The 14157-nt window shown below is 33.0% G+C and overlaps 1 protein-coding gene across 4 annotated transcripts in view; it reads left to right on the top strand.

Annotated features, from left to right (window-relative positions):
* The window catches only part of LOC127707482 (tyrosine-protein phosphatase non-receptor type 13-like), a 99482-nt gene that overhangs the window by 73783 nt on the left and 11542 nt on the right, over positions 1-14157 (top strand). For 2 of the 4 annotated variants that reach the window (XM_052212049.1, XM_052212047.1), the window contains 9 exons: positions 608-822; positions 6296-6388; positions 6679-6741; positions 7904-8629; positions 9401-9553; positions 10156-10314; positions 10854-11228; positions 11743-11910; positions 13846-13937. In XM_052212049.1, coding sequence (XP_052068009.1) covers positions 608-822; positions 6296-6388; positions 6679-6741; positions 7904-8629; positions 9401-9553; positions 10156-10314; positions 10854-11228; positions 11743-11910; positions 13846-13937 — 2044 coding nt within the window. The remainder of the gene's footprint in view (positions 1-607; positions 823-6295; positions 6389-6678; positions 6742-7903; positions 8630-9400; positions 9554-10155; positions 10315-10853; positions 11229-11742; positions 11911-13845; positions 13938-14157) is intronic. The other 2 variants (XM_052212050.1, XM_052212051.1) reach the window with 2 other exon arrangements.

Genomic DNA, 14157 nt, shown 5'->3' with positions numbered 1-14157 from the left:
ACACCCTTTACCCAACCCTATTTTTGGTTCATTTTTTTAAAACTCAATTTAAAAACTAAACATGCTATATATTAAGCTTGAAAGTTCCCCTTTAAAGCAAAAAGAACACAAAATGAAACAGAAAGTTTTCCTTTCTGGTGAAAAAATTTGATACAAAGAATTGTCTTGTCTCAGGTTTTGCTTGTCCCACATTCAAAACTATTATATGTTGCTCAAATCTGATGCAATCTAAATTTTAGCTACTGGTTTTAAATGTATACCCTGCTTACCTTGTTGATTGAGAGAAAAAATATCAATTTGGCAAACATGAAACAGACCTGCAATATGTTTGAAACCCAATCATACAGTAAAAAAAAAAATATTTTGAAATTTGTCAATATCCTTTACATGTTGGAAACAGGTATTAAAATAAGTAGGTCAGTGTGCTGTATAGAATTAATTTGCTCTTTTAAATAGCATTACATGCCTTGTCTGTATGATTTTGAACAGTTCATTTTGATGTTGACTTTATTTGTTGTTTTTGACAAAGTTTGTTTCTGCCCTGATTGTGAGCACATACGTGTTATCTTGTGTGTGAAGTTTACTTGTATATTAACTTACCTTACAGATAACACCTTAGAAGTTGATTTAGTGAAAGGAAATAGTGGTTTGGGGTTTAGTGTACTAGGTGTGCAGGATGCACCCATTGGTGACCCATCACATGGACTACCAAGAATAAAGAAGATATTCCCACTAGGAGCAGCAATGGATTCTGGGAAGTTAGAAGTAGGAGATGTGATATTAGAAGTGAACGGTCAGTCTGTCAAGGATTTATCTCATGCAGTAAGTAGGAAGAAATGATCATATATATCCCTACATTTAGGTCTACATAAGTTTTTGTAATGAGCTGCATTTGCATATATTAGATGCCCTTGCATCTTAAAAATTATTTATTTAAACTAATTTGAATGCCTGGGTTGTACTGAGAATTAACAAAAAAAATCGAAATATGAAGAAGCCTTTTATACTCAATTTAAAAAAAAAATGTTTTAAAAATATGTGAAATTTTTCGTTAAGAATGAAAAGAAAAAACTCTAAGAGGAAAATTATTGGATTTTTATACGACCGCAAAAATTGAAAATTTTTTGGTCGTATATTGGTATGACGTTGGCGTCGTCGGCGTCGTCGTCGTCGTCGTCGTCGTCGTCGTCGTCGTCGTCGTCGTCGTCCGAAGACACATTGGTTTTCGCACTCTAACTTTAGTTTAAGTGAATGGATCTCCATGAAATTTTACCATAAGGTTCAATACCATGAAAGGAAGGTTGGGATTGATTTTGGGGGTTATGGTACCAACAGTTAAGGAATTAGGGGCCAAAAAGGGGCCAACAATAAGCATTTTTGTAACTTCCAGACAATAACTTGTGTGTAAGTGTATGGATCTCTCTGACATTGTACCACAAGGTTCCATATCACAAAGGGAAGACTGTAATTGATTTTGGGGGTAATTGCCTCAAAATGTTAGGAATTAGGGGCCAAAAAAGGGGCAAAAAACAAGCATTTTTCTAGTTTCATGACAATAACTTGTGTGTAAGTGTTTGGATATTTCTGAAATTGTACTACAAGGTTCCATATCACAAAGGGAAAGCTGGAATTGAGTTTGGGGGTAATTGCCCGAAACGTTTGGGAATTGGGGGCCAAAAAGGGGCCAAAAATAAGCATTTTTCTAGTTTCCAGACAATAACTTGTGTTCAAGTGTATGGATCTCTCTGAAATTGTACTGCAAGGTACCATACCACAAAGGGAAGGCTGAGATTGAGTTTGGGGGTGATGAATCATAAGGGGGTTCAATAAATTTTGGGGGGGGATTTTTTTTTTTCCTCTTTTTTTTTTCTTTTTTTCCTTTTTTTTTTCTTTTAAAATTTTCCATTTTAAGTTGGTTATTTCTGATTTATATTTAAAAGCAAATAATAATGATATGGTAGGAGATACACACCAAACAGGATGTGTAAATTATTATATAATAAGTATTGTGCAATAGCAAGAAATTTTCAATTGCACAGTATTGCACAATAGCAAGAAATCTTCAATTGCACAGTATTGCGCAATAGCAAGAAATCTTCAATTGCACAGTATTGCGCAATAGCAAGAAATATCCAATAGCACAATATTGCGCAATAGCAAGAAATTGTCAATTGTACAGTATTGCGCAATAGCAAGAAATAATCAATTGCACAGTATTGTGCAAAAGAAGATACTTCGTATAAATTGCTTATTTCTTGATCAATTTCAATGGGGTTTTATTCTTGAATTCTTGGGGTTCTTTAATATGCTGAATCTAACCGTGTATTAAGTTTTTGGATTTTGGGCCCCGTTTTTAAATTGGTCCACATTGAGGTCCAAAGGGTCCAAAATTTAACTTTGTTTGATTTCATCAAAAATTGAATTATTGGGGTTCTTTGATATGCCGAATCTAACCGTGTATTTAGATTCTTAATTTTTGGTTCTGTTTTCAAATTGGTCTACATAAAGGTCCAAAGGGTCCAAAATTAAACTTAGTTTGATTTCAACAAAAATTGAATATATGGGGTTCTTTGATATGCTGAATCTAACCATGTATTTAGATTTTTGATTATGGGCCCAGTTTTCAAGTTGGTCCAAATCGGGGTCCAAAATTAAACTTTGTTTGATTTCAACAAAAATTGAATATATGGCGTTCTTTGATATGCTGAATCTAACCATGTATTTAGATTTTTGATTATGGGCCCAGTTTTCAAGTTGGTCCAAATCGGGGTCCAAAATTAAACTTTGTTTGATTTCAACAAAAATTGAATATATGGGGTTCTTTGATATGCTGAATCTAACCATGTATTTAGATTTTTGATTATGGGCCCAGTTTTCAAGTTGGTCCAAATCGGGGTCCAAAATTAAACTTTGTTTGATTTCAACAAAAATTTAATATATGGGGTTCTTTGATATGCTGAATCTAACCATGTATTTAGATTTTTGATTGTTGGGCCCCGTTATCAACTTTGTCCACATTGAGATCAAAAGGGTCCAAAATTAAACTTTGTTTGATTTCATCAAAAATTGAATATATGGGGTTCTTTGATATGCTGAATCTAACCATGTATTTAGATTTTTGATTATGGGCCCAGTTTTCAAGTTGGTCCAAATCGGGGTCCAAAATTAAACTTTGTTTGATTTCAACAAAAATTGAATATATGGGGTTCTTTGATATGCTGAATCTAACCATGTATTTAGATTTTTGATTATGGGCCCAGTTTTCAAGTTGGTCCAAATCGGGGTCCAAAATTAAACTTTGTTTGATTTCAACAAAAATTGAATATATGGGGTTCTGTAATATGCTGAATCTAACCATGTATTTAGATTTTTGATTGTTGGGCCCCGTTATCAACTTTGTCCACATTGAGATCAAAAGGGTCCAAAATTAAACTGTGTTTGATTTCATCAAAAATTGAATATATGGGGTTCTTTGATATGCTGAATCTAACCATGTATTTAGATTTTTGATTATGGGCCCAGTTTTTAAGTTGGTCCAAATCGGGGTCCAAAATTAAACTTTGTTTGATTTCAACAAAAATTGAATATATGGGGTTCTTTGATATGCTGAATCTAACCATGTATTTAGATTTTTGATTATGGGCCCAGTTTTCAAGTTGGTCCAAATCGGGGTCCAAAATTAAACTTTGTTTGATTTCAACAAAAATTGAATATATGGGGTTCTGTAATATGCTGAATCTAACCGTGTATTAAGTTTTTGGATTTTGGGCCCCGTTTTTAAATTGGTCCACATTGAAGTCCAAAGGGTTCAAAATTTAACTTTGTTTGATTTCATCAAAAATTGAATTATTGGGGTTCTTTGATATGCCGAATCTAACCGTGTATTTAGATTCTTAATTTTTGGTTCCGTTTTCAAATTGGTCTACATAAAGGTCCAAAGGGTCCAAAATTAAACTTAGTTTGATTTTAACAAAAATTGAATTTTTAGGGTTCTTTGATATGCTGAATCTAAACATGTATTTAGATTTTTGATTATGGGCCCAGTTTTCAAGTTGGTCCAAATCGGGGTCCAAAATTAAACTTTGTTTGATTTCAACAAAAATTGAATATATGGGGTTCTTTGATATGCTGAATCTAACCATGTATTTAGATTTTTGATTTTTGGGCCCTGTTATCATTTTTGTCAACATTGAGATCAAAAGGGTCCAAAATTAAACTTTGTTTGATTTCATCAAAAATTGAATTCTTGGGGTTCTTTGATATGCTGAATCTAACCATGTATTTAGATTTTGGATATTGGACCATAATAGGTGAATGTCCAATTTAAAATTTTTAAGTTCTTAGACCACATTCATTCTGTGTCAGAAACCTATGCTGTGTCAAATATTTAATCACAATCCAAATTCAGAGCTGTATCAAGCTTGAATGTTGTGTCCATACTTGCCCCAACTGTTCAGGGTTCGACCTCTGCGGTCGTATCAAGCTGCGCCCTGCGGAGCATTTTATTTTATGTTATATTGGACTTGGTCACCTTGAAAATCATACTTGTTAGCTAGCAGCCCTATGGCCAAGGCTTCCAAAACGGTCATATATGCCGGACATTTGTATAATGTCCGGTAAAAGTCCGGCTGGGCAAAGCATGAAACGGTCATCTACTTTTTAGTTTTCAAGGCTTTAAGAGACGGTCATTTTAACATAATTCGCGATCTTTTTGACCCAACATTTCCGGTCATAAAAGTGACATGATCATTAAGTACTATCAAAACAACCCCTACTTTAATGCCTTCTCATTTTAATCAAGGCTAATTAGTTGTCAAACAGCTGAAATTTACCTGTTCAGGTGACAGGTAAACTATTTTGAACCGGACATTGATCGGTCTATTCAAAGTTATTTTCTTACATTTCAGCGGTTTCAACTTTGCATCTAATTAATTTAGCCAAAAAGATTTAAATTATCAGAAATACGTTTACAAATATGATTTGATGAAAAAATTCAAAAGGTGAAAATGAAAAATTGTCATAACCACGTTGTTTGAACCTAGAGACATGTCTCTGTTTGAACTAGTACACGTGTGCGCATGTGCGCAGGTGTGAAATTTAATTATGCATCCTTATTTCTTCAAAAAATGCTTAAATTGTCATTGATACCTTTATCTCACGTTTATTTCGAATATTTTCTTGAAGAAATAACGTAGAAAGAGCTACTTCCATCCATTGATCTTCATTCACGCTTTGCAAACGTACACGGAATTTACGTATCCGTCTCTGGTCCATGTTTTACTATTGTCAAGATAACATCCGGTATAAAAACGAAAGTAAAGTTTTTGACAACGTTATTTTGCACAAATAAAGAGTCTAAGGCAGATATAAGTACGCTGATGTTGCACACTTCGAATGATGCACTGCCAATTTAACAGTTTACGTCAGAACTTCGAATTTGAATCAAAGAAAGTTTAATATCATTTTTTTTAATGTCAATCATTGGGATGGCCAACTCGGCAACTGATTACCATAAAAGGCATAATTGCCTTTTGTTTATTTAGTCTTAAGGGATTAAAATCAGGATAATATATAAAATATCCGGCTGGCTAAAAATAATTTTGGAAGCCCTTCCTATGGCATGAAAGTTCAGTTCAGGTCAGAAATATTTCGAGATATTTTTTTTAGTGTACAAATAAATACACCACAAGTTTTTGTTTTGTTTCATATTCAGGGTACTTAATTAAGAAGTTAGATGTCCCCCAGTTGGTATAATGACAAAAAAATGCCAGTAAATACTGTTGTTTTGAGAATGCTCATAAACAAAAATGTCCATTCAAAGTGTCACAAAACAGTTTTCACATAAATATTATGTCAAGACTGAAAAAAAGCATGAACTGTATAAATATTAACCAAAGGACTCCCACCTTCTATAATCATTCTGTATAAGTAGAATTAAAGCCTGTTCTGTTTATTTTATACCAATCATGTTATTGTTCAGTTATACCTGTTTGCATGTAAGTGCCTGAACTTTTTATTTTGGTATAGCATGGTTTTTAGGAAATAGATGTGGATTAGTTGTAGAAAAAATACAAATGGACTGATAATTTTACTGTTCAAAATACTAATCATTGGTAATTGAATATTTTCAAATAAATGCACATACTAATTGTTAGTCACTAAAAATAATTTTCAGAAGCATCTTGCATCTTGCAGATTAAGTTTCTTTTTGAAAATTTCTGTTGACATCAGTGCATTTTGATGAGTTTTTCACAAAAAGATAAACAGAAATATTTCATTCATGATTAATTTTCAGGGAACTATGGCCACATTACGCACAGCTGCGTCTAATGTAAAATTATTGATATGTAGACCTACCTCTGAGCAGTTAGCTCCCCTTAATCGATTTGTAAGTACGGTTTGTAGAGTGTGCCGTGCCTTCACTTGTAGTGCTTCAGATTATTTTAATATTTACACTTAGTTTGCAAAAACACAAAATTTTGAAAAGATATTTTTATTTTACTTATTTGATCTCATGAAGTTTAATATTTTTTAAATAATTATAACCTGGTTGAAAATTAGTTAAAAAAATTAGTGAGAATAATTTTGAAGAGTAATTTATTAATTAATGTAGGCAGTCTAAAATATATTTATATGGAATTAAGAATTAACCATTATATATGCATGTTCTAACCATAGATAGAGAAGTGTGACTTGACAAGTTTTGGTCTGCTATATGACAAATATAGAGGCATGCTGCAAGTATAGTATCTCCTTAGTTTGTAGTAACACGGTAGCGGGCAGTGATTTTATTTTTGGACAATTTTTTATCACAATTTTAAGATAACTGCTCAATCATTTTCCTTTACAGCTAGATGATAGAATAGATTTATGTTTAATTTAATTACTTAATTTAAAATACTGTTTTTGTCACAGAATAGATAATGTTTTAAGAATGCATGATTTCCTGTAGTTATGATTAGTTTGTAATTTATATAAAATTGATGTATTATTACTGTGTCTGCAGATGAACCTAATTTGCTTAATTACATTTTAATGTCATACCAATCCTGAGTTTATATTCTATATCAATCCATGTTTGTATCTGTATTTTATTTGATTATCAAATCCATGATCTGTTACCTAACCGTTCGTTAGTTAAACTCTTTGAAAAACATTGAAATCTTATTGCAGTTTTTGTAGTGTGTTTTTACATTGATTTTTATCTACTTCACACAATGGATTTTTTGCTGTTTTTGAACACACACAGTTGTTATTTTGCATGATATTCTTTCACTTTACACATCATACTGTGAACATACAAAAGCACCGGAATCTCAACTGCAATCATGATTTGTGTCTTCAATTTTAAATTTTGATTTAAGAAAAAATCTTCAACTTACATAAATTAAAATAACTTTTTGCACCATCCTTTTAGATATTGGTATACCAATTCAGATGAATTTTTGTATTTATTTTATTTTCAATCACTTTGTACTGACTTTGTTTTATTTTTACTTAAAGTTCTGTGTGAGTTTGTAGTGTAGTTTTGTTTTCATCTTTTTCATAAAATCATTTGAATAATTCATTCAACTGCACTTTCTTACCTCAACAGAGTTACAACTAAAATAATCAGGATGTAATTAAAGTAAACACAATTCTATTAATTTTTACTAAGAACGTGCTTTTTGACTTTTTTGACAAAGTTACTTCAAATAGATGCATAAATCATTGTATTAATGTAAGATGAAAATTACCTGTACCAAGGACTATGCACACTATGAAGGTATGTAAAGAAAATATATTGAGTTTTAAAATTTTGCTGGTAAGTGTTGTTTTTTTTTTTAAAGAAAATAAAAAATCCCCCAAAAATCTGAATCATAATATGAAAACCTAGTCTGCAGAAGTATTTTTATATTGACAGGATAGTGGCGAGCAAAAGTCAATCTTGGCTTCCAACAGTATATTAAAGAGCACATCTACCTCTCAATATGAAACAGAATCAGAAGACGAACCAGTCCTGTACCGTGATTCCCTGTACACACCTCCATCAGGCTTCAATTCTGATACCAGCTTCAGAGAAGACATACATCCACAACAAACTAGTCAACCACGACTGCCAACAAGTCCTATTCCTATGCTTTTACGATCAGGACAGTTTGAGTCAGAGGACGAAGATCTGAATTCTACCTTGTCGAGTGTATATCCAGAAGTGGATAAATGTCAAATGAATAAGTATTCAACATACCAGAATTTAGTTGTATCTCCTTTCAGAATGGGGAGTAGTCAATCCTACAGTAGTAATGTTGACATTGACAGTCAGTCAGAAAATAGCGAAATTGAAGAGATCGAAACTCCATTTAGAAATATTGTAACGGAAAGTACTCCTCGGGAATGTGAGCAAGGTGTTATAGAAAACTATGGTGAAAATCACACAGTTGAAATTAATGGTGATGGAAAAACAGACAATGATGTTGTTGAAAGACCCGGAAGTAGTCATTCTTATAGAAGTTGTTCATCAACTGATTCCGTGATTGTTTCACCGAGAAAAGATTTGGTGCGAAGTCAGAGTATAAATCAGAGTGATGGTGAAGATGGTGATGTTTCTAACAATGCAGATCCTGAAGAATCTATATCACCTAGGATTGGTGTAAGTTGTTGTATAGAACATTTAGTTGTTGATGAAAACTGCTTGTATAAAGATGAGAAGATGTGGTATGATTGCCAATGAGACAACTCTCCACCAGAGACCAAAAATCATAGAAGTTAACAACTATAGGTCTCTGAACGGTCTTTAATAATTAGAAAAATACATACCTCTTAGTAAGCTATAAAAGGCCCTGAAATGACAAATGTAAAGCAATACAAATGAGACCTTACTACCTGTTTGGGGTCAATGACACTTAACCTATTGATGCTTCACAACAACCACTTTTGCACTGTTGTATTTCAGACATTTTCTCTTGTGACCTAAAATTTTATGTGAATGTTTGTGTTGTCTTATAATAATTGACAAAAAACATTATTGGTCTTCTATGTAGTTTAAATTATCTATTACTTGATATTTGAAGACTATGTTAATCTCTAGATCTTTTTTGCTTTTTATGCCCCACTTAGGAGCATTATGTTTTTCGGTCTGTGCCTCCGTTCGTCCGTCTGTCCCACTTCAGGTTAAAGTTTTTGGTCAAGGTAGTTTTTGATGAAGTTGAAGTCCAATCAACTTGAAACTTAGTTCACATGTTCCCTATGATGATCTTTCTAATTTTAGTGCCAAATTAGAGTTTTGACCCCAATTTCACGCTCCACTGAACATAGAAAATAATAGTGTGAGTGGGGCATCCATGTACTATGGACACATTCTTGTTGTGTGATATTTTGCTATCTCATCTACTTATACCCCACCTTTATTTTATGACTGTAGGAAGTAGATGTGACCCTGCAAAGACAGGAAGAAGAAGGCCTCGGTTTCACATTAACTGGAGGGGCAAGCAGAGGGGGCTGCTATATTAAGAAAATCATTCCAGGCCCTGCACTTTCTGATGGGCGGCTACAACCTGGTGATAAACTCATCAAGGCAAGTATTTATTCATTGGGAAATGTTTTGTTTGTAGAAATTATTAACTTTAAAGCAACTCAACATAACTGTAACAAATGTATAGTGCTATTGCAATACTGTATATGGTTGACTTAGAAGGCATTTAAACTATATAGAGTTGATTTCCTTTTACCAGAAATAAAACAACATTTTGTAATAAATAGCTAGTCAGGAGTTCAGTAATAGATACAAACACTGCTTTTAAACATTCTTACCATTTAACAATGGTTAAATGATTCAGTGGAAGTAACAGGGGTACTGTAGGTATTCCTATTACTTATCGAGTTACCGACATACTTTATCTCATACTACTAGATCATATTTACCATGTCATTTAGAAATGTTCAGAGTGAATCTCAAATTTTTACTTTACAGTTGATAGTCTTAAGTTGTATGTAAAGGTAGATGTCAACCAATAAGTGCTTAGCCTTGTATTCATATTTTAACCCATGCCTTTGAATAACAAAGCATATTAATGACAAAAATTTATTCTTTTAAAATTATAGACAGCCTTATTGCAGAAGAGAGTAACTTTGGGGGAAAATTGAATAACTAATATGTAATTACTTTGAACTGTTTAGGTGAATGGTGTTGATATGACAATGTTGAATCATTTCGAGGCCGTAACATATCTCCGTAATGCTCCGTCTATTGTAACTATTAGGATCTATAGAGATCCAGATACACAGAAGAGTGAAAAATGCACAGAAGATGTAACATTAGTAGACAACAAAACCCAGGTAAACATCACCTTTTGACATTATCACACATGATTATAGTGAATGTGTTTTTGTGTGTAATTGATTTGTACTGATAAATTGAAATAATTGTATACATATAACTTATTAAGATCTAGTAAACAGTTATTTTGTTCTCTGTTTATTCATTAAAATTTCTATCTAAAGAACGAAGATAGTTCAACACATTCAATATGAAATAAGGAGATGTGGTATGATTGCCAAAGAGACATTTATTAACCATAGACCAAATGACGTAGATGTTGAAGCCCATATTAAAAACTTGACATAAAAAGACAATTGTTAAATGATAAGAATACATGCACTGAAAACATTCCATAGGTTAGTTGCTAAAAGCATTTCTGATGATAACATTATGATTTTTATATCTCAATGCACAATAATTCACAAAAAGATTGAGACAAGAGAATGAGAAAGACTTCTATTAGTAAAATACAATTGACTTTACCTGTTGTTGAGCATAGATTAAAGCTGAACCCATTGTTACAAATTAAAAAATTATTTACTTCTCTGTTTTACAGGGAGAAGAGGAGCAAGTCTTAAGTGACGAGGAGAGTGACTCAGTGACAGAGAGTGTAGAGGCCAGTACTGGTCAGTTTGAGGAAGACAGTTTAATCTCTACTGACCAAAGTCTTTTGACCACTGATCAGTTAAGTCACTCAAGTTCAGTGGCATCAGATACTGTGAACTCGGAGAAAATTGACTCCTATATAAATGAACTAAAGACTAATTGTGACTTTGACAATAGTGGTAAGGATATATATGAATGTGATAGTGAGAGTGCAAATAAAAGTGATAGTGATGATAAGGTTGTGATATCCCCTCCGGGAAATAAATCTGGCCTCAAGTCTCAGGATAGTGAAGAACTTGATTCATTTGGAATGAATTTATCTGAGGTAAGTATACAGTAAAACTATTCATTTAAAATATTTCTTTTTATTTACATCCAACTTTTAAACATTTGAATAATTTTATCTAATGCTCTGTATATTTACACAATACATTCTTATACTCCCCTGTCCCGGAAATATAAAACAACTGTTATACAAGTGGGAGGTTTAGCTAGCTATAAAACCACGGTTAACCCACCATTTTCTTCAGAAAATGCCTGTACTAAGTCAGGAATATGTCAATTATTTTACATTCCTTCCATTGGCTTATAAAGAATAATGTTTGATTTTGTCAGTTTTTATGGACTTCCCCCTTTTTGAATTTACCTAGCAGTTCAGTATTTTTGTTATACTTTTTAACTTTTCTCAGGTAATGGAAAAGCAGGTTTGTGAGGACTTAAAATCCTAGAAAGCTTCAATAAGGTCATCAGAGGAGATGTGCAATAGTAATGATATTCAGTGTCATAATGTTGAATCTTAATGTGCTGTGTTGTTAAATTTAGCGTTTTAATACTTACAGACAGGCTTATTAAAGATTGAGTTGGAAAAACCCCCAACTGGAGAACTTGGCTTTGGTTTGGTCACAGCAGAGAAGGACCAACAGACAGGTGTCTTTGTCAGGTCCATCACAGAAGATGGTGTGGCTGATAGAGATGGAAGGTTACAGGTCATGGACAGAATTGTACAGGTAAGTTACAGGTATTTAATTTAACAGTCAGATGTCTTGATCTGGTCTTTCATAAAAAATTGTGTAGCTGGCAGACAACAAACTCAAGTAATGAACAGAATTTTTACAGGTAAGTTGCATATACAGTTTACAGACAGGTATCTTTGTCAGGTATATCTTAAATGTATGTGGCTAACAGAAAGTAGACTTTGATGATATCATCTACCCATAAAGAATGATTCTGTGTTGACATGTTATAAATGATACATTTTGTCTATTTCAGTTCATAAATCATGTAATTGTATTAAAACTAAGGTTGCAACTCCCTCCGGGTAAAGTTGACTCTAGATAGTTTTGACTTATGCCTTTTGTTTTTAAACTCTCTGATATTTTATTATGCCCCACTGTAGCGGAGGGGGCATTTAGTTTTACCCTTCTCCATCTGTATGTCCGTACGTCCCAAAGTTGGTTTCCTTTCTCTAAACTTAGTTTGCCTCAACCAAATCTTATGAAACTTATACACAATGCTTATTACCACTTAACACAGATCAAGTTTGAATTTTGGAAGCGTCACTTTAACCGTTCTAGAGTTATGCCCCTTTACAAATGGAAAAATTGCTGAATTTTTCGATTCCGTTCTCTTACTTTAGTTTGCCTCAACCAAATGTTATGAAACTTATACACAATTCTTATTACCACAAAATACAGATCGAGTTAGAATTTTGGTGGCGTCACTTTAACCGTTCTAGAGTTATGCCCCTTTACAAATGGAAAAATTGTTGAATTTTTCGTGTCCGTTCTCCAACTTAAGTTTGCCTCAACCAAATGTTATGAAACTTATACACAATACTAATTACCACAAAACTCAGTTCAAGTATGAATTTGGGTACCGTCACTTATACCGTTCTTCTGTTATGTCCCTTTATAACTTTATATGATATGCAAGCGGAGGCATCATCTGTGTCCCATGGACACATTCCCCATTTATTAGTCCCCTACCAACGAAGTCGAAGGGGACTTTAGGTTTGCACTCTGTCCGTCTGTCTGTCCGTCCGTCTGTCCATCCGTCAGTCCGACAAATCAGTTTTCCAGACTTTTTTTTCTTCATGCTTGAAGATATTGATTTGATATTTGGTGTATTGTTTTATAATGACAAGTTACAGGTCAAGTTCGATTTTCACGATTTTATCTTTTCTCCTTGTTCAGTTAAAGCCCTTTCCCTAGAATTAAATTTTTGATGAAATACTTATCAATTACTTGATTTCTGTTCAAAGGGAATTAACTCATTTTTTAACTTTCCCTAGAATTACATTTTTGAAGAAATACTCATTAATTACTAGATTTCTGTTCAAAGGGAAATAACTCTTTTTTTTTTTTTAAAGATTTGTAAAAGACATTGTATTAAGATAAATGACATTTTGGATTTTCTTTCCTTTTCTTTAGTAAATTGTTTGAAGAATTTAGTGGTAGGTTTGCTCCATTACAATGAATTTTTAACCAGTAGGGGACTATGTATTGCCAAGCAATACTCACAGAATGCTTGTTTTATTTATTTTGGGTTCTTTCAGCTTTTGGTCTCTGCTGTACCTGATGAAGGTTATTACCGAAACATAAGTTGTGAGCATGGACGTCTGTTTCATGCTTCTACTTTTTTTGTTGTAATGGACAGAATTGCACATTGCACATTTGAGTTAAAGGTGTACATATACAGGTAATACGCTGATATCTTTGTCAGATCTTTCAAGAAGGAGAAAGCAAACTTAATTGATTAGCAAAATTCTGCAATTTTATTGTCATAAATAGATATGTTTGACACTCCTTTCACTCAAAATAGAAAAACCCCAATCAATGATGTCTGGACCTCCAAGTTTATTTCTCCATTTCTTTGTTTTGTATATTGACTGTTCTCTGATCTGATATTGATCCAAATATAGTAGTAATGTATTCTAATTGCAGATAAATGGAGAGTCATTGGTTGGTTTAACTCACAAGAAGGCAGTTACTATGCTACACAACATAAAAGGAGAAGTCGTTTTAACTATATCAAGGTAACATTACATGAAAGAAGATGCTAATCCTATCAGACAAAGCTATTCTAGTAGGTTATTTTCCAATAGGATATTTGTGATTTTAATATAAAGATATATTGCAGGTATACTTTTTATTAGCTCACCTTTCCAAAGGAAAAGTGAGCTTTTGTAATCACTTGGTGTCCATCGCCGTCTTCTGTCCGGTGTAAACTATTTCAAACATTTTCTCCTCTGAAAC

This window comes from Mytilus californianus, unplaced genomic scaffold (genome assembly GCF_021869535.1).
Source record: "Mytilus californianus isolate M0D057914Y unplaced genomic scaffold, xbMytCali1.0.p SCAF_7, whole genome shotgun sequence".
NCBI lineage: Eukaryota > Metazoa > Mollusca > Bivalvia > Mytilida > Mytilidae > Mytilus > Mytilus californianus.
This window is presented reverse-complemented; position numbering and strand designations above follow the sequence as displayed.